At 42.1% G+C, this 20237-nt stretch overlaps 1 protein-coding gene across 2 annotated transcripts; it reads left to right on the top strand.

Moving 5' to 3' along the window:
* Nucleotides 1-2331: 2331 nt before the first annotated feature.
* Nucleotides 2332-11552, top strand: UPP1 (uridine phosphorylase 1). 2 transcript variants are annotated; one of them, XM_010152677.1, is made up of 7 exons: nt 2332-2384; nt 5348-5465; nt 5972-6130; nt 7151-7265; nt 7715-7924; nt 9366-9512; nt 10989-11552. In XM_010152677.1, exons 1-7 carry the CDS (start codon nt 2332-2334, stop codon nt 11126-11128), a joined length of 942 nt encoding a protein of 313 aa, XP_010150979.1. In that variant the 3' UTR covers nt 11129-11552. The 2 variants fall into 2 exon arrangements, with proteins under 2 accessions (XP_010150979.1, XP_010150980.1); XM_010152678.1 differs by lacking the exons at nt 5348-5465; nt 5972-6130; nt 7151-7265 and having other exon boundaries at nt 2351-2375; nt 10989-11371.
* Nucleotides 11553-20237: the final 8685 nt, after the last annotated feature.

Raw genomic sequence — 20237 nt, 5'->3', positions numbered from 1 at the left:
GCATGGCTTTGTAACATGGGTCGGGGGGTTTGCACCAATGTGGAAGCGGGCCCTGCTCGTTCTTGTGCCGAGTCCTGGTGGGAACACGTTATTCTTGAACATCAGATTTAACTTGGGCTAAGGGAGCCTGGTGAAACTTCTGACATGGCTATAAAAACTTCCGTTTCCTTAAGAGAGCGTGAGAATTTTGTGGCTTTATATTAGCTGTCTGCCTGTCAGCTACTGCCGGATTGCCGGTGGGGTCTGCCATGGGAAAACTGCCTTCTGCTCGCTCCGTGCTTCTATTCCTGCCAAGGCATCTGCGGTTGGGTGCTGCTGGAGAGGGTATCCTGGACCTTTGGACTGTCAGAACTTTGTTCTCGGTTTTTTTGGAAGTACATCACTGCTTAGGGGATCACAGGACCGAGAACGCTGTTACAAATCACGTGATTTCTTAGTGGTGTGAATGGAATGAATATCCTCGATTTGTTTGCAGCCATTTGCCATCTAGGTACTTAAAAACCACTTTGCTGTTTCTTCCTCTTTACCTTCCAGCTCCTTGTTATTGGCACTCACAGCGCTGTAGTTTCCTTGGAACAAATTCCGTATTTTTCTTGTAATGCAGACGATGCCCTGTAGTAACTGACTGCAACCCCCGTAAGGATAATGCATAATGGATTCTAAATGCCACTTGCATACTTTACTAGAACCTATGCTCAAGAAGTTACATATTTACTATGTCTAGTACATGTGATGTTTAGGTCTGTTTATTAAAGGTTGATGTTTTAAATGAAGAAAACTAATTGCCCTTATAAATTTTAATACTCTAGTGCAAGGTGTCCCTGCCCATGGCAGGGGGGTTGGAACTAGATGATCTTTAAGGTCCCTGCCAACCCAAACCATTCTATGATTCTATGATTCTAATATGTTTCCCTTATTCGGTGGCTTTTAACCGAAAGACGTCAGGTTCATTTCATTTGGTTGTTCAGTTCTTTCAAAATTCATGTATTATGTAATTCTATTACAAGATGGATTTCTTTCTATTTCCTTGTAATGTAATCCTGGGTTTTTTTCAGGATTACAGTCCTGCCCATATTATAATCTATGTGCTCTCAGGTCCTTTGTAAGGGAGCGTAGAGCAAAACTTTGTGATTCAGTACTTCCCGTAAGGGCATTCCCAGAAAGTACCACTTTGGCACATAGCCTTACTCACTTCTGAAAATAACAACAAATGAATCATTCTATAATTATAATTCTGCCATTGTATCAGCACCAAAGGCTCAGTGGTACATTTGCCTATTAAAATGTAAAAGGAGAATGCAGAAAGGAGAAAGGGTTAGGGTTAGGAAAAAGGATATTTGAGATCAACACAGTGCTGTGACTTTTTGGAGTCATGTTTTAGTTTAGTCTTCCTTACCCTTAGGCTGGGCCAGATCGAAGTGCTCCTAAGGTCAGGAGGAGGAATTTAATGAAGAGGATGTTATGAGTTAAGATGCTTCCTGGACTCAGGTTTCAGTCGTATGACAGTTAGAGATGAGCTTTGGAGACCACCTGGAGCCAGAGGTGAAAGGGGGCTAAAACCAGTTTGGTGGTCGCTGTCACTGTGGGAGCTGTAGAAGAATCATAGAATGGTTAGGGTTGGAAGGGACCTTAAAGACCATCTAGTTCCAACCCCCCTGCCATGGGCAGGGACACCTTCCACTAGACCAGGTTGCTCAAAGCCTCATCCAGCCTGGCCTTGAACACTTCCAGGGATGGGGCATCCACAGCTTCTCTGGGCAACCTGTTCCAGTGCCTCACCACCCTCTCCGTGAAGAAATTCTTCCTGATATCCAATCTAAACCTCCCCACTTTGAATTTAAACCCATTACCCCTTGTCCTAGGTGCTCCAGCGCGCTGAACATCTTCGTGGCCTCCTCTGGACTTGCTCCAACCAGTCTATATCCTTCTGATGTTGAGGGCTCCACAGCTGGATGCAGCACTCCAGGTGGGGTCAAGAAAGAGAATTAGTGAGTTAGTGATGAGACTTACCTATCCCTGGCCTGTGAGCCACGTGTTGCTTATACCACAGAACAGAAGTAGTGGTGAGATGGGGGTTGCATTAGCAGGGGATTAGTCTAGGCTTCAGTGGTTTGAAAGTGGTGGTGCTCGACCATAAAACTTGGAGGTGCTCCCTTTGCTGCACTTATAAAAGCTGTGACGTGGCTGGATTATGTGGGGAGTTTCATATTCATGATGGTGTCATCTGTATAGAAGGTTTCTCTTGCTGTTAGTGATGACAGCTTTACAGCTGGGACTATTCTGATGCACCTACATCTAATTCTTTTAATATAATTCCAGATAGAAGCATACATGGCGCCTGGTGTCTCGAATGAGAAGAAAAGTGACGATGAACAGTCTTCAAAGTAAGATTCAGAAATTAATTATCTTATCCAAGTTTACACTTACCTTCCTTCCCACACTCGTTACACACTCGTTTAGTTTCAGATAAAGTTTATTGTAGAAATATTGATCTTAACATCAAGTACCTAGTAGAAGCTGTTTAGACAAATGGAGTCTTTATTTGATTTAACCCCACCTACACAGAGGCCTTTGCTGGCTCGCCGTTTTCATTCATCACAATGGTGAATTTTTCCAAGCATGGGTGGTGTTGTTACTTATTTATGTTATTAATCCAATGAGCTGTTGAAGTATTGACTTTGGTTGCTGCATATGGCCAGATCTACCCGCTTCAAGAGTTTGAACAAATATTTCGGTCTGTTTCTCTAATCCGTTCTTTAAGCTTATTTTAGTAAAACAGTAGAGGCACGTTTAGTCCTCAGATACTCCTGCCTTGTCTAAACTCCCAGAAGCTGTAGGTGCTTTACCACAGTGTGAGGGGGGAGAAATTGTCTCTTCCTTCGAGGCCAGAGATTTTTATCGGGCAAACTTTGCCTCTACTGTAAATCCATGGCATTGGTCCTATGTACACATAGTAATATGCTTACTTTTATTGCCCATTTTACCCCAGGGTCCAAGTCTGCAGTTAGATCTGGATGGGCAGATAACCAGAACAGTCACAGCCCCTAGCTGCAATGAGGCGGTGGGCTGCAGGGGGTGCCAGTAGGGTATGGGATGGAAAAGGTGTAGATGCTGCTGAGGAAGGAAGATGTATTTAGGCCAGGCATGAGGATGGTGGCGTTGGCACATACCACATGAATTTCCCTGCACCTTTAATAGAGGCCTTATATTTTCCCAATTTATTTCCTGGAGAGAAACGATTATTGCTGGTATTCTTGCAAAGAAGGAAATACTTTTTTTGTGTGCCTGAGAACACATTGTAAAGTGATTTCAAATCGTATCTGTCGGTATGTAAAAGCCATCCCAAGAAACATCAGCACGGCCAGCTGTTTGATCTCCGTTGGTGCGTGACCAACTACATATGGGTCGGGAATCCCACCAAACTGAACCACCAACTCCTCAGAATTCCCAGAGGAAGCAGCCTGGGAATTCTGCTCACAGGAGCTGCAAACTCCTGGGCTCTCTGTGCCTTTCTGAAGAGCCATAAACCTGCTCTATTTCTCCTGGAGCCAAACAGGCCTCTCAGAGGGAAGCACAAAGGCAGCCAAAGCCTTTGGTTCCACCTCAGGCGGGATTTGTCTGAGGAGATGCAAATGGGGCACCTGGGAGATGGAGAGGAATTGCTGCTGGAGGGGCGAACGAACAACCCGCTTTGTTGGGCTGCCTTTTCGGTTGCTGGAGGTAGCAGTCTGTGGTGGGCAGGGACAAATGAGGTGCACCGGGATGATACCTCTTCCCTTGGTTGCGCGGCTGCTGCTGGGCAGTCGGTGACGTTGGAGGGAGAATTTAAAGAACAAGGACAGTGGTTATACTCAGAATATTGGGGTTGTAACTATTTTCTTTGCTTTCCGAGGAGCAGTTCAGTGACCTCAGTGTAGGCGTCTAGGCCGCGCCAGGCTTCTGAAGGTAACCTATACATCCTGCACAGGAGTGGCAGTTAAGACTAGGACCTACAGAAGAGCGCTGCCTTTCTGGAGAGACATTAGAAGACAGACAAGATAACCTAAAACATCTAAAAGAGCACTAAACACCTGTGTTCAGGCTTCACAGTCGTTCCTACGAAGTCTTAACATATTTTTGCATAAACTCCAGGCAAGCCCTTTTGTTTGTCTCCTCTGACAAAGCAGTTTGAATTTGCTGAGCCATTCTGTGACTGCAGTGAGCCTTCATTAAGCTATTAAGTCATCTTCTTGTGTCTGGGAAATATTTATGGCTTGATTTCATCTCTCAGAAATTACTTTGAAGCATTGGCCAGTGTTTTGCTTAAGCTTGTGATTATGGACTAGTCTTTCCTACCTGCTTCTGTTGAACTTAAAACATCACACACAGGAGGCAGATGTTTTATGAATCGTTCAGCTTGCTTAGTTAGTCCACTACCAAATTTTCCAGGAAGGTGATCCCACATGCTAAGTAGCTCAGTTTTCCCTCATTGCCTTGTCATTTCCTGGTTCTTCAAAAAGGTTGTGTGTGGGGTTTTTTTTTTTTTCCCTTAGGCTGTATCACTTGTTGCAGGAAGCAACTTAAGAGGAATTGAGTTTTTACCTCTTCTTCTCCCTTTTTCTTGCCTTTTTTTTTTATTTTCCCTCTTTCTATGGCTTTCTCTTTGCTTCAGATTTCCATTTGCCTCTTTCCTTTCCTATTTCAGAATCTCTATACTCTTCCTACCATTCTCATGCCATAGAGTTTTTTTCCTCCTGGCTGGATGACAGAGTGGCAATGAGCCAAATTGCCAGAAATCCCCTTCGGACATGTCTATAAAGCCTAAGTCTTCCCACCCCTCTCAGGTGGCTAGGAGGGTCAGTTTGCTTTTGACACAGAGGTCAAATTGGCTTTTCAGCTTTGCTGCAGATTGTCTATGTAGTAAAGTAACTAAGAACATTCCCTGGTCCTGCTCTCATTGTTCTGCTCACCATAAAGACCCTCCCTTGTTCACAGCAGTACTATTGTTTAAGGTGAAGGTTGCACTGTTGCAAACACATCCTACCATCCGGGCTTTTCTTCAGCAATTTCATCCTGTACAATGAATGGAATGCTAATTATCATATGTGATTTATTACAAGGCGTAAGGTGGTCATGACATTTAGGATTTCCTTAACAAAATGCACGAGGAACCAATATAAGGTATTGCAGGCAGACTTAGGTGTAGTGTTTTCCAACTCTGACTGCTTGACTTTGCAAAATGAGCGTCGTTTCGATGTAGGGGTTTGTATATGGTCTGTATGTTTCACATGTATATGGAGTTTGTGTATGGTCTGTATGTTTCACATATGTATGGTCTGTATGTTTCACAATGTTGCTGTCCTGGCAGAGAGAATGTTATCCATCTCTGCAACCCTCACCTGGAGAAAATGAAAGAAGACATCCTGTACCATTTTGCTCTTGGGACTGGTACCCATGATTTCCCAGCAATGTTTGGAGATGTAAAGGTAAGACGCTTTGTTTCATTCCACAAGCCTAAGTTTTTCTGCAGCAAGTGGAAGTGTGTCTGCCTTTGTAATAAGACTACATGTGTCAGCGTACTACCACCAGTTGCAGAATGAATGGAAAGGGGATAAGATTTTGGGGGTTCTTGTCGCGCAAGCAAAACTGGGGATGGTTGTTTCTGACTGTCTCTTTTCATCCAGTAAAAAGATAAATGCTGCAGTCTCTATTTGGGTAGAACTCCCCACTGGGGGACCTTCAAGCCAATAACGGTCTTTTACTAGATTAAGCAGGATGAAGGCACTTGAGTGCTATAGAGAAGTTTGTTTGTTTGTTTAATTATTTATTTTCTTCCTGTAATTTTTCTTCCTGGACTTTTAGAATTATTATGAGAAGAACCACGTCTGGGAATAGCTTTGTGTTAACCAAAGGTGTTTGTTGACCTTTGCATGTTCTTTGATATTCTGAATCATGCAGTTGATTTTGTTCTGTTGAATACTGTCCACCTCAGTTTGTATGTGTCGGAGGAAGTCCTTCACGGATGAAAGCTTTTATCGCCTACATAGCTGAAGAACTGGGGCTTGGGAGCCCAGGTTGTGACTATCCTAACATCTGTGCGGGAACTGACCGTTACGCCATGTACAAAGTGGGACCTGTTTTGTCAGTCAGCGTAAGTACCTTGCTTAATCAGATAGGGGACACTGTTCAGTGGTGCTGTTCAAAGCAGAAGTAAGCATTTCTTTTAAACACTTAACAGATGGAGTCAGGTTTGTAAGTTTTTATCAGCCGTGCTCAAAATAGTGCAGCCAGCAAATTAAGAATACCTTTTTTAGCCCTTTCTTGTAAGAGGGCAAATCTCTGACCTTCATTCCCTTCTTGCCTCCTTTTTCCTCTGTGTACCACCGGGGTGTTGCACGAATGGCCTCACGTATTTTTTGAGCAGACTTACCGTTGCCTTGTCCCTGTTTTGTATCCTGAACTAGGGGGAATAAAGGTCACTCGGTGCATTTGGGGTATTGGGGAAAAAAATGGCTGTATTGCATCCAGAGCTGAGTATCTGCAGTGCCGTTGTCAAACGTCCTGATGTAGCTTAAGAGTAGCATTCCATGGGACTTGTGCTGGCAACTCACTTATGCAATTTAGAACTTCATACCTTTAATTTATAGCTACTGCATAACTGTAGTATCATTCTGCACCCTTTTTTTTGAGCTGCAGTTATCGCATTATCATGCAAGTTAAAGTGGGCTTGTATTTGCTGAACTTTTACTGAACCACAATGTCTGTTTTGGAAAAAAAAATAGCTTAACTATTCATTAGCACTTCAGGTTGGTTAAAAAAAAAAAAAGTGGGGTTTTTCTTGTATTTAAGAAAAATTCTGTGATGAAGTGCACCTGTCAACTATTAGGAAAGGCTGCTGCTTATACTTTTGAGAATGAAAATAGTTAATAATTCATGGTTCTTAGAAGTACTGTACTTCATCCGCAGTCCACCAAAGTCAGTGGGACTCTTTCTGTTTACCTGCAGTAGCCTTTCAGTAGGCCAGTAGGTTAGGGTGTTTGTGGGGAGTGAGTTAGGTGACATTTGGAAAAAAAAAAAAATGTGAGGAAGGAGATTTTGTCTGTTTCCTTCTTCCATATGTATTTTGCATTGTCTATGTGATGTCGAATGTGTATTTCTGCTTTCATTTCAGCATGGTATGGGCATTCCTTCTATTTCAATCATGTTGCACGAGCTGATCAAACTGTTGTATCATGCCAAGTGTTCCAACATAACCATTATTCGCATTGGCACCTCTGGTGGAATAGGTATTTCCCCTTTTGATTTATTTTATTTTTTCCTTCAAACTAAAGCATCTTTGTAGGAGAGTAAAGCGTCTCTCTGCAAGTGAGTGAGTGATGGCCAGAACAGTTTTGCACAGGATATGGATCATTTTGCTTCTGTAATTTTGAAAGAAAAGGTGGTATCTGCCTCTCTGGGTGGAGAAAATGCTCTTAGGAGGTTTGGCAAAGAGAAGGACATTCCTGTCCTGGATGAGATGAGAAAGAGCATGTAGTGAAATGTAAAGATTTCTTTCTTCCAAAAATTATTTGTAATAATAAACTGAAGCAGCTAGGGCACACACAAAAGAAATTCTCATGGTGAATTCAGGGTTAAAAGTGCCACCTTTAAAAGAAGCAGGATTTGGTGAAGATTTATGTCTTATGTCGAAACAAAGCATTAACCACATTGTGAAGCTATTTTTTTTTACCTGCAGGTCTGGAGCCAGGCTCAGTGGTTATCACGAGGCAGTCTGTAGATGCCACCTTCAAACCTCAGTTTGAACAGGTTATTCTGGGGAAGACAGTAATTCGCAGTACAAACCTAGATGAACAGCTGGCTAAGGAACTGATGCAGTGCAGTAAGGAGATCAATCAGTTCAACACAGTCATTGGAAACACCATGTGCACTTTGGATTTCTATGAAGGTAAGGCTGGCGACAGACTAGCAGGAGTACGTTGGTAAGCAGCAACAGGCAAATATCGAATAATGTGTTAACATTAAGGTCCCAGTTCACTGAACAGAACGCATTCCCCGCTTTGCGTTGTTTTGTCAACCGTAATTAACCCATTTTTTCATATACCTAAACTTGGGCGTTGTGCTTAGCAGTTTGCTGTGTTGAGCTTTTTAATTTTGTGGAGGTTTATTTCCCCCCGGCTCTAACACATACAGTCTACTCTACACTTGTCACGTACTTGTCACGTAGGTGCGTGCATCCCAAAACTTACGTGACTTACGGAGGCATCCCAAGAGGAATGAGAATTATTTGTGGCTGTTTTTTTTTTTTTTCTTATTTTTTTACTGGTTAAGTATCTAAGGTACATTTTTTTTTTTTCTAAAAGAAGTGTTGGAACTTGTTTCCCATGCCACTTTTGAGCAAAGCAGTGATCAGACAACTGGAGACAGTGTTTTGCTGAGTTGTGTCAATGCTGCTGCTGCATGGGAGAGGCAAACCTCCAAGGCTTACTTTGGATAAACGTATTCAGGGGCTTTTCTGATCTCCCCAGGCTATTCACAAGCATCTGTCGAGAACCGAGTGCAGCTGGCATCTGATACTACCTTCTCTAGCTGTTACTGGGTAGATGACAAAGGGTACAATGCAGTGGGGAACGTGTGGTCTTCAAACCAACGCCCACGCTTGGTCAGAAGCAGGCACTGTCAGTGTGTGTAGCTCCTCAGGCACCAGTAATGGGTGCAAGCTACACTGAAGAAAGTGTCAGGAACATTTTTGGCTCATACAGCAAAAACTGAGAACAGGCTCAAGGGCATTAATTTTTAGGAGTACATCTCCTGAAAACAAAAAGATACTGAGTAAAACACTGTAATTTACTGGTTTATCTGTAGGTGTCAGCCTTGAATAATTTGGTTAAGCTAATTTTCTCTAAAAATGGCAATAGTATAGCCTAGTTAGAGTAAGAGACTCTTCATGTCTTACCTTAGAGAGTCTGTAATAAAATGTTTAGCCTTATAAGGTAGCATTACAAAGGCGTTTTTAAGCCTTGCAGTTTTTCTGGACGATGATTAAACGTAGGAAAAATGAAGCACTTTTCATACAGCTCAAAGTTTGTTTCTGAATTTTGACACGTGTCCCACATGTGGGAAGCAAACACATAGATTTTTCTCATTTATGAATTTGAAAATTTAAACTGGAGGAGACCAATTAAATTACCATGAGTCACATGACATAAAATAGTAGTGTGTAAAAACTCTATCAGTAGCTAAGAATTGCACTGTTCTATTTGTCTTGTGCATGAAACTAAATAGTAGTAAAAGTTGGACACGGTATAGAGGAAACTGCAATAATGGGGTTTAAACTGAAATTATTATGTGACTTCATCACTGAGAATTTCTGCAAAATGACTTTGTAGGACAGGGCAGGTTGGATGGTGCAATCTGCTTATATAATGAAGAAGAGAAACTGCAATACTTGAAGGAAGCTTATGATGCTGGTGTCAGAAACATAGAGATGGAGTCTTCAGTATTTGCTGCAATGTGCAATCTCAGCGGTGTCAAAGGTAAGATAACTTTAAGTTACTTTATTCAAGCTGTAGGAAGTTTTCTGCATTGCACGGGGTTTGTGGTAAAAACTGCAAATGAGGTGTTAACGTACCAGAACTGGGGTTTTTATATGCAGAAGGTCATAGTTCTGTTGCTGTGATTGTTTGTTTAGTGTCGTATGTATGAAAAATTTTTGCCAACTCATAGTTCTTACACGGTTTAGTCCTTTTGTTTGCTATTCCAGCCTGTGGCAAGCACATGAATCATTCAAGTACCTAACTACTCTATAATGTTAATATGTTTCTTTTGGTTAGTTTTTCAAGTTCGCAGGAAGCAACTGGTTAATTTAATCAGTCAGGTGATTCTCATATGCATAAAAGTATAATCACTTTCTATGTTTTCATATGAAATTGAAAATAGATGTATTTTGTGTAGATTTTCAGCTTTAATTCTTAAACAGTTGAAGTTTTTTAGTAGCATCATGAATAAACCATTCCTACTCCCAAAATGAGGTGGTTTTTTTTTTTTTTTTTGCACAAGCTAACTAATTTTCAGTACAGATTGTGTGGGGGGAAAGTGATTACAAGTAAGGTAATGCAGTGCCTTTCTGCTTACCATGTGCCTTTCTGCTTACCATGGTAACTGTAGTCTCTCGCTTTCCTTAGCAAGGAATTTGCCAATTTGAAACATTGATGTTTCTCAAACTTCCTTAAACTCAAGGAGGACGAAATGTAGAAAAGTTAGTAAATAGACCAACAGTTACATCAAATACCCTCTGATCTTACTGACCTGGGAGGGATTAAAAAGCAGCCCACGCTGCCACTGAGCCCGGTCCCTTTTGCTGTCTGTACCACGTAGGTCTGTAGTGTGCATTACTGCTCGTGCGCTGCACGCCGTCACAGGTGCGGAAAAGCGATGGGTGGTAGAGCTCAGCTTGAGTGGAAGGAGGGATTTTACCCGTGGGACTCTGATTATGAGAAGGCAGCAGATGTGCCTGAGACCCTCATGTATTTGCCATGCTCCCCATCCACGTATGTCGAAGCTGCTCATCTGCTGGTTCCCGAGGGATGGGATTCCAGCACAGAGATTTGAGTTGGCAATAAGGTAGATAGATAGAGACCCGTGATACGCCTGCTGGAACAGCGTCTCAGGTCAGTTCCTACCAGTCGAGGCCTGGGTGCTTGTGCAGTGGACTTCCTCTCCAGAAAAAGATAAGAATCATGTTGTAACAGTAAGTCTGCATATGTCTGAGAACTCTCGCTTTATTAATGTAGTGATTGCTTGTCTTAAATTACTTGTAACTTTTTATTACATCATCAACAGTGTGCTAGCCCTCTAGTATCTTGTGCTACTGCGCACTGGTTTTTTGGGTTTGTTTTCCCTCATATTTCTAATCTCCTAGGTGTAAATTCAAATATTTATGCTTGCTTTTGTTTTTTTTTTTTTTAATGCCAGTATGTCATTCCTAACTAATGCTGTCTTTTAATTTCTAGCTGCTGTAGTGTGTGTCACTCTTCTGAATCGGCTTGAAGGGGACCAGATCAGTAGCTCACACGATGTACTTGTGGAGTACCAGCAGAGACCGCAGAAGTTAGTGGGATATTTCATTAAGAAAAGTCTTGGGAAAGTATGAAATACCCATCCCTGTTTTACAGAAGCAGAAGGCTTTTGCACAGCTCAGGTCACAGTCACGACTTCTGTGCATTCAAGGTCTTTTGCCTCCGCATAGCTTACAGCATTCCGTGTGTTTGCGGAAGTTAATCATTTATGTCACTGTGCTTCGGGAGCTGAACGTGCTGAACGGACTTCAGTTAAGTGTCGCTTAGTTACGCGTTGCTGGATATAAGACTCGCTTTTCTGTGAACTGGAAAGTGGATCTGTTCTCTGAAGGATGATCCTGCTATAATATGTGAAAAAGCTTTATTTATCCCTGATGTAAAAGAAAAACTAGAAAGGAAATCACACTTGATTGCCAAGTACTGTCAAGCCACCAAATTAAAATTAACTTAAGAATGCTAATCCCTTTCTCGTTGTTATGAAATATTATATAAATTATAATTGTCTTTGTTGCATCCACTTAAAGTTTTCTTCACAAGTGAAGCAGTTTGTTTTTTGCAAACTTTGACAAATAGACAATACTATTTTCATGTATTAAAATTCCATGAAATTGCAGAGTGTGGGACTGAATTTTCTAGGCAGTAAAGACTCGACATTGAGCTGTTTAAATATCTACACTCCGCAACTACTGACCCACCAAGGTCATTCGTACCCCACTTTAACTATACGATTGAATCGATACCCAGGAAACATTTATGCTTTAAGTAATTTTGCATTGACAAACTCAGAATCTTTTGCTGAATCAAGGCTCCTGCTTACTGAAGAGGAACCAAGGGCGTTCAGAAGGTGCACAACATGTTCACAGGACTGCGTTATGGTAGTTCATTTTTGCTTTTATTTCACTTTCTTTTTACACGGGTTTTCATCTCCATCTCTTCAGCCCATAATGCTCACTGTTGCAACGGTTCCCAGTTCTGAAGAACTGGAGAATACCTGTTCACTGTGCGTGCCACCAAAACCATTTCTGCAATTTTTCCACTGCTGCTGGCCTCGTGTTTGTTTCTTTTTTTAAAATCATACTCTCTGCTGCTTTGCTGCTGTGGTTAGAGTATAATTATTTATCTTTTTTTCTACTGCAGTGGAAGAAGAGGAGTCACAGGTAAAAGAGTCTGAATAAACTCTCAGAGCAGCAGTCACTGATCCAGCTAAATGAGATTTTCTTTTTGAGGACTGTAGTCTGCAACACCCTGTTAACAAGCGTAAGAGTTAAGATCTAAGAGGGAGTGATGTAGTAGTAGGCATGTTCAACCAGGAAGTGGCAGAAACTGGAAGCAGTGTGATGAGAACATGAAAAAAGGAAGGAATGACTCTTGTGAATAGGAAAATTCCAGTGAGGATTAATCTCCTTAAATCTGATGAATGTTCAACTGGGGAACGTAGAGGAGATGCATAGTGGAAAAGATGTTTGTTTTATAAAAAACCATGTTTCAAATACCTTTAATTTACCAATTTAGACTTCCTTAAATTTTAAAACCACATTTTCTCCTTTTATGCTTGGGATATACAATGAATGTAAGTTTTCAGAGAAAGCCTTTTTTCCCTTAAACTTAAGGGAAGGAGTCGGGTAGGAATGCCTCCATATTTTGTTTGAACTATTCCTTTCTTACTTAAAAATTAATAATTAAAAAAAAAATATATATCTATGCTTAACTATGCCTAGTGCTTGCCTGGGTGTTGCACAAAGCCCTGTGTGTTCCCCTGGGAAACATGGCAACAAAGCACATCCTTGCCATGCAACCTCCTATTCTCAGGATTGTAGCAAGGAATTAAAAAGGGGATCACTTAAGAGGCAATGTGCTCCACTCTAGGCTGCAGGAAAAGCTTATGCCGAGTTGGCCAGCATGGGGTTGGAGAAGACAATTTGCTGTTGTAAAAGAAATATTTACTATGAGTTACCCAAAGTGGAGAAGAAATACTTTATTAGGAAAATGAAGAAACACCTAACGTGGGTGTGTGAGGCTTGGGTGAAGCATATTGTTGCAGTTATCACGGAGGTGTAAATCTGAAATGGTGGGATTTGCCTTTTCAAAGGAAGGACACCAAGAATATGGAAGCTGGTGTGGTGGGTGCCACCACAGGTGCCCTATCACTCCCCTCCTCAGCTGGACAGGGGAGAGAAAAATCAATGGAAGGCTCATGGGTCGAGATAAGGATGGGGAGAGCTCATTCAGCCTTTACTGTCAGAGGCAAAACAGACTCAGCTTGGGGAAAATTAATTTAATTTATTGCCACTCAAATCAGAATAGAACTAAAACCAAATCTTAAACCACCTTCCCTCCACTCCTCCCTTCTTCCCGTGCTCAAATTCACTCCCAATTTCTCTCCTCCCTCCACCTTTCCCTGAGTGGCACAGGGGGACAGGGAATGGGGGTTGTGGTCAGTCCGTCACATGTTGTCTCTGCCACTTCTTCCTCCTTGAGGTGAAGACTCCCCACATTCTGCCTCTGCTCCAGCGTGGATCCCTCCCACGGGAGGCAGACCTTTAGGAGCAGCCTGCTCCAGCCTGGGTCCCCCTGGGTTCATAAGTCCTGCCAACCAACCTGCTCCAGCCTGGACTCCTCTCTCCACGGGGTCACAGGTCCTGCCAGCAGCCTGCCCCAGTGCTGGCTTCCTGTAGCGTCACATCCTCCTTCAGGCATCCTCCTTCGGGCATCCCCCTGCTCCAGCGTGGGGTCCTCCCGGGGCTGCAGGGGGATCTCTGCTCCCTGTGACCCTCCATGGCTGCAGGATCACAGCCTGCTCTCTCACCATGGTCTGCACTGCCGAGGAATCTCTCCTCTGGCACCTGGAGCACCTCCTCTCCCTCTTTTTTGACTGACCTGGGTGTCTGCAGAGCTGTTCTTTCACATCTCACTCATGCTCTGCTGAAATTTCTCTTTCAGATTTTTTCTTTTAAACAGGTTATCCCAGAGGCACTGCCACCGTTGCTGATGTGCTGGGCCTTGGCCAGCAGCAGGTCCATGTTGGAGCCGGCTGGCATTTGTCCTACCCTGCCCCCCCCGTGGCTACCCAGACTTTGCCACACAAACCCAATACGACAGGTTAAAAAGTTCTTTCACTGAAAGGAAAAAGCTTTTGTACTTGCAGCCATGTAAAGCAGGCACTCCTGGTTTGGTAGCTAATGTGAAATATTCGCCGAAATACAACTAGCATTGTGGCCTGGCCAAGTTCTAGCTAAGGTTCAAGCATTCATGGACTGATGCAGCTCTTCTGTTAAATCAGTGCACAAGGCCCCTTCTATTAAATCAGTGCACAACCCCCTGAAAGAGTTTAGCCATTCACTTTCTGCCAATATGTCCTTTCTCCACCCCACTGTTCTTTAGGACATTGTACTTTTCTTTCTGCTAAAATATTTTCTTCTGTGCTTCCTAATAGGTGGAGTAAAGGGATGCATGACAGCTTGAAACTAGAATTCAAAGGAAAGCTAGCATTTCCACTGGTCACCATCCTGTAATGCTGTATTCCTAATGCAAGGTGGTGCTCTACGGGCACATCTTACGTGCAATAGCGTACTTTTCTTAGCTCCAGAGGAAACTTGCCGGAATGCTATCCTGATAAGAACAATTGTATTTTCCCTTGTGACTGCAAGTGGACAGAGAGATAAAGAAATGACTCAGCTGCATGCATCCGGCAGTGAAGTTACCTTCCTGTGGATTTTGAAGACATCCATAAAGAATTATAAAATATTTAACGGGCTTTTATGTGCAAAGCAATTCTTTACTACTAGCCATTCACATTATTTCTGTATCATATAGAAAAGCAGCATACACAGGATGTAGAACATTCATCAAGCTTTGGACTGGTGATATTTTTTAAGGCACACATAATATTACATGTATGTTTGATATTACATAGTGCAGAGTCTCCTGGTAGACCTACAAATTCTGCTAACCCCCGAAACCTCAATTTCAAATCAAAGGTCCGCTTTTGTTAAGTATGCCGCCCTGCACCTAGCAATACACGACAGAGTCACTTTACTCCAGAGGTCAGATGGGATAAAAGCAAGGGAAAGTAGGAGATATGAAAAGCATGGAAGTATGAAGAGAGGAAAAGGTGGTTTCTACCACGGGTTTGTTCTGTGATCAGTGGTGTTCTGCTGGCTTGTTCCTACCTTCTTGTTAAAGAAATGGTGGAGACCACAATGGATATGGGCTGGAATGCATTTGTTTCACATTTGCAAGAGAATGTGCAGTGATTTGGTTAGTGACTTGAAGGAGTGGATTTTTATTTTTGGCCTTTTGATATACTTTAGAGAAGGATTTTCTTTAATGAAAGTTATTAGAAATCCTGGAAAGGAACATTTTAGAATGTGTCGTGGTGAGATGCGCTTAGAGTATAAATGTTTTTATCCGTCCTTTAAAAAACAAGCAAATAATTCCGTAATTTCAGTATTTCTTGAAAATATACACGTAACATGCAATATGTTTTTAAATATCTTTCCTAAGCCCTTGTAAACGATTTTCAGTGCATTACATAACAGAACTGGAATCCCTTCTCAAGCCTGAATGTCAATATATTCCCAAATAAAATGTTTATACAGTTGAATCCGAGATGTGTTTCACTTCCATTGACAAGATAGGTGAAAGGAACTAAGGTATAGATGTTTTTAGATTTGCGCCTCAGCAGTTACTACCGCTCTGAACGCAGCACTCAGTACTGCGAGCAGCAAACAGAGCTTTGAGGATTGGATCTGTGTGCAACACTGGAATACAAAAAAGCAAAGTGTGATTCGATGGCACTATTAGGGTTTGCCACAAGATGTTGAGGTTTGCTTTCCCTGAAAGTTTCTCAGTTTTTAAGCTGGAGTGACTTAAATACATGCTCTCTCTAAAATAATCACCATTTAATATTATTCTCCAGACTATGAATTAACTTTCAGTTTGAAAAGTCTTCTGCCTGAAGAGAAAGAAGGTCATGAAACAGCCACCTTAGATCTGAAACTCCGTGGGACATTAACAGAAGAAAGTAATGCTGACAGGGGCAGTGCTTTTGCTCAGGATACAAACAAAATACAGCAGCAGAAAAAAAGACAGACAGAGCCGGTTTTACATGACACAGAAACCTGATTCCAGATGCTTCTTGTTGGTGCTGAGGTTGTAACTGTGAGAAAATTTTCAGTCTGTCATATTACAAGTGTAAAATTCTCAGAGCTGCCCAGAAGCTCAAACAAACCACTGGCCTCCGTGTGAGATTGGGTCTGTTTTGTTTGTTTCATGTGTAGCTCCTTTTTAATCAACCCTATTATTTGACCTTGCCCACAGCTAACCTTTTTGATTATATCCTAATTTTGCACACAGGAAATGTCTCCCAGGAAAGATGCTACTAATTGGTGTCATCCTGCAGGCACTTTGTCTGCAAAACAGGTCTGTGCCATGCACCTATTTACAAGTAGTATTCCTAGTAATGTTAAAAGGAAAAGCCTTGTGATCACGCAGTAAACCTTGTGAAAGAAATTGTGAGTGGTGGTAGGAAATTATGCTAGTTTACCAGATTCCCAGCCATATTGTTCCATGATTTGACTGCATTCCTGTCTTTGGCTCCTGGGCTGTAACCTATTTAACATATAAAACTATGTTTCTTTGAATGTGCTTGCCAACCTACTCTAATTAGCCTGAATTGAAACTGCAGGCTAGATGCGGTGTGTTGATGGTATCATACTATAAAGCAGCCAAGTTTTAAAACCAGAGACGGATGCTGGCCTTTTCTGCCTCAGTGATTTTGGGGATCTTGCATATACTAAGAGTAAACTTTTAAGTTGTAACCAAGACAAAGACTGCTAAAGCTAAGCAGAAGCAGAAAAGGGCAGGTCACTATCTTGTCCTCACTTGGAGACCCAATTCTGAGCATAATTTTTTTTTCCATTCCAGAAGGAATGAGTGAAGTGCATAATGAAATATACATGTGACCTGATTTTCCCTGCAACATTCAAAATGTTGCTGTGGACTGCAAGCACCCTGTTAAGGATCCCTGAAAGGATGGAATGTATTTAGTAGCCCACTGGCAACTGTGCTTCGTTTGAACCTTTTTAAGCTCTCTGCAACTCCTAAACAAAGTTGCTGTTTAAGGCTGGTACTTGCACGGGATACTGCTTGACGCTGACGAAACCTAGATCAAATCAGAAGATCTTCCAGGATAGCAGCAATATAGCTGACATGTTTTCCCAAAAATATTCAGAACTGATTTGCTTTTCCTGCCTGCGTGCTTTAATTTTAACACTGTCGTCTCTTTTGTGCCACTGGGGGTGGTGGTTTGATTTCATATTTCTCATATTCCTATAACATTGCAAATAATACAATTAAGATCATACATCCTGCTTCTTCTAAAATTAATTTCAGTAGTGATTTCCCAGAGTGCCAATGCAGGGATTGTTCTTGATTGAGTGTTTATAGGGTATCTTTTACTCTCACAGACTTTGTTGTAGAAAAACCAAGTCTGCTACTGGACAACACCATACTAGGCAAGAATGAATTACTGTAGGAAAGGACGATGATGTATGAGGGCAAATGAAGTTAACAGATCTCACTGCTGAAAGGTGTTTATCTGTTGGGTGTCTTGTCATAGAATGGTTTGGGTTGGAAGGGACCTTAAAGACCATCTAGTTCCAACCCCCCTGCCATGGGCAGGGACACCTTCCACTAGACCAGGTTGCTCAAAGCCTCATCCAGCCTGGCCTTGAACACTTCCAGGGATGGGGCATCCACAGCTTCTCTGGGCAACCTGTTCCAGTGCCTCACCACCCTCTCCGTGAAGAACTTCTTCCTGATATCTAATCTAGACCTCCCCACTTTCAATTTAAACCCGTTCCCCCTTGTCTTGTCACTACAGGTCCCCCCCCCAGCTTCCTTGTAGGCCCCTTCAGGTACTGGAAGGCTGCAATAAGTAAAGTGAGGGGTCAGTAGTACTGAATACTATTTGCATAAAAAAACCAGTTGTTTCCTGTATCCATGAAAAGTTGTTTGGTATTAAAAAATAGAATGCAGCATTTATGAGTATGTAATTATATAGAGCATAATAAATTTTGTACATCACACACTCGGATGTGCACAGACTTGGCAGAATTATTTGTTCAGAATCATCTGGCACATGGTTTGTGTGAGCTGTTTTAGCTTGCACAGTAGTCAGGAACTGCCTTCCGTATCAGCTGCTCTGATAAATAACTGCTTGTAATTCGTTAGCTGACCGATTAGTTTAACTTTGCCTACGAATCACACACGACAGATTGTGTTCCCCAGCTTTCCAAAGCGGCTGTGCAAACCCATACATATATTCCTGAATGCCATTCAGGTAAGCACTGAGCTACTTGGATTTTTGGTACATCCTGAGGACTTTCACATTTCTATTTAAAGCTAAATGATCACTTCAGTAATTTTTCTCTCTTGGAGCAGAGAAAATAAAAGGAAATCCTACCATATCTGAGGAATAAAGGCACTCAACTGGTCATATTCTGCCATGACTGCATCTGTGATTTCTGCTTTGCTGGGAGCTGATTTTTACCAGTATGGAAAAATTTATAAATTCATGACACCTATCTAATCTGGTTTTTATTTGCTTCTTGAACACATGAGAAGTGTAAAAATTAGAAATTTGCATCATTTCAAATGCAAGTGTTTTAACTCATTAATCAGTCAGTTTGACATAAAGTGATGCAACTAGCCGTCATAACATGCTCTGGAGGGCCAAAAAATGCTGCTGGGTGACCCAGATTCGAAGAGAGGGAAAGGGAAGCTCAGGCACTGGGCGTAAGACACCACCTGCACCTCATCCCATAGAAACTGGCAGAGCTCAGTGGACCTACAGGTGTGCAGTTGCTCGTTGCAGAAGTATCAGACATTAATTTTTTTATAGATTGCTGCCTTAGCTCAGATCTAATGGAAGTCTGATTCCTCACTGTGATTTCTGTATCCAGAAAGTTTTTAATTTTGGGAATTTTACTCCTAATGTGGAAAAACAGCTGTGAATATTAAGAGGTCTCTTTCATTCAATAGTAATACGTTTGGTGGAAAGCGAAGTGATGCAATTTCCACAGCAATACTGAGAAATAAAGAATATTTATTCAGGTATTGCACTGCCCTAATGTGCATGTATGTGCGATTCACGATTCAGATTTTAGGTGGTTCGAATCCCCTTCTGGAACATTTATGTTACGTGTCTCTCTTGACCATAGAGAGAGCGTCTGGGGACCAGATTCTATCTCAGGCAATTCATTTGTGTAGGACAAAACATACAGAAAGCTTACTCCTCCGCTCAAGGTAGCATTCCTGACAGGTAGGGCAGCCACCCTCAGCCCGCAGTAAAACAGCAGCGCAGTAAAACAGCAGCCACAGGTATGCGCAGGCTCCCCTCCTGCAGATTTCCCCGCACAGCCCCCGGAATTGCCCTCCCTCCTCTTCGATGAAGAAAATGCTGGAAGACTGATTTTCATCCTGGGTGGCGTGTGGCAATTAACTAACACAGTTTTCTGACTCATCATAGTATTCCACCTTTACACAGGTCACACATACTGGAAAAAGGAGAATTAAGAGTCAAACACCCTCTTATAAGATAAAATTAAACAGCCACATGATGATGCAATGGGACCACCACAGTGCTAGATGTGTACTTTATAAGGGTGTTTCGGAAGTATTCAGACATTTACAGGACTAAGTGGTTAAACAGTGTACTTATTTTCCTACTATTCTTTCAAAAAACTAAGCGCATGCATGCAAAAGGACATTAACACTGCGGTGACAGAAAGTCAGACTCTGGAGAAAGACAAATGTCTGTTACATATTCTTTCTTTCCCCCATGTTGTTTGCATTCATTTTTATTCCAGAAAAGTAGAAACAAGTGCACAATGTATACTGTGGAGCAAAGCACCCTGAAGGCATTTAAACAAGCCCATCCCCTTACTGTTCATTGCACTGAGAAGTGAACTGAAAGATGAGATTCCTCAACGAACGCAAAACAAGAGGCAGAAACATAATCTCATCTTCTCTCAGCAAGCAGGCAAATCTCTTGCACCGTTTTCCAGTGCTGGAATTAATCAGCTTCCGAATAGGATGTTCAGACTGCTTGGTGAGATGATTCTGTGTTAGAAAGTCCTTAAGAAGCCACTCTGCAAGTGGATGAAGGAAAGAGAGGACGAT

Source organism: Eurypyga helias, unplaced genomic scaffold, assembly GCF_000690775.1.
Source record: "Eurypyga helias isolate BGI_N326 unplaced genomic scaffold, ASM69077v1 scaffold12785, whole genome shotgun sequence".
Lineage (NCBI taxonomy): Eukaryota > Metazoa > Chordata > Aves > Eurypygiformes > Eurypygidae > Eurypyga > Eurypyga helias.
The sequence above is the reverse complement of the archived record's forward strand: the minus strand, read 5'-3'. Positions and strand labels throughout refer to the sequence as shown.

What these genes read in the sequence shown, in the direction of transcription:
- UPP1 (XM_010152677.1), top strand. Translation starts at nt 2,332, where the DNA reads ATGGCGCCTGGTGTCTCGAATGAGAAGAAAAGTGACGATGAACAGTCT. An exon ending in GACCTGTTTTGTCAGTCAGC is followed by an intron (nt 6,131 to 7,150) that starts GTAAGTACCTTG and finishes CTTTCATTTCAG; the next exon opens with CATGGTATGGGCATTCCTTC. An exon ending in TGGCACCTCTGGTGGAATAG is followed by an intron (nt 7,266 to 7,714) that starts GTATTTCCCCTT and finishes TTTTACCTGCAG; the next exon opens with GTCTGGAGCCAGGCTCAGTG.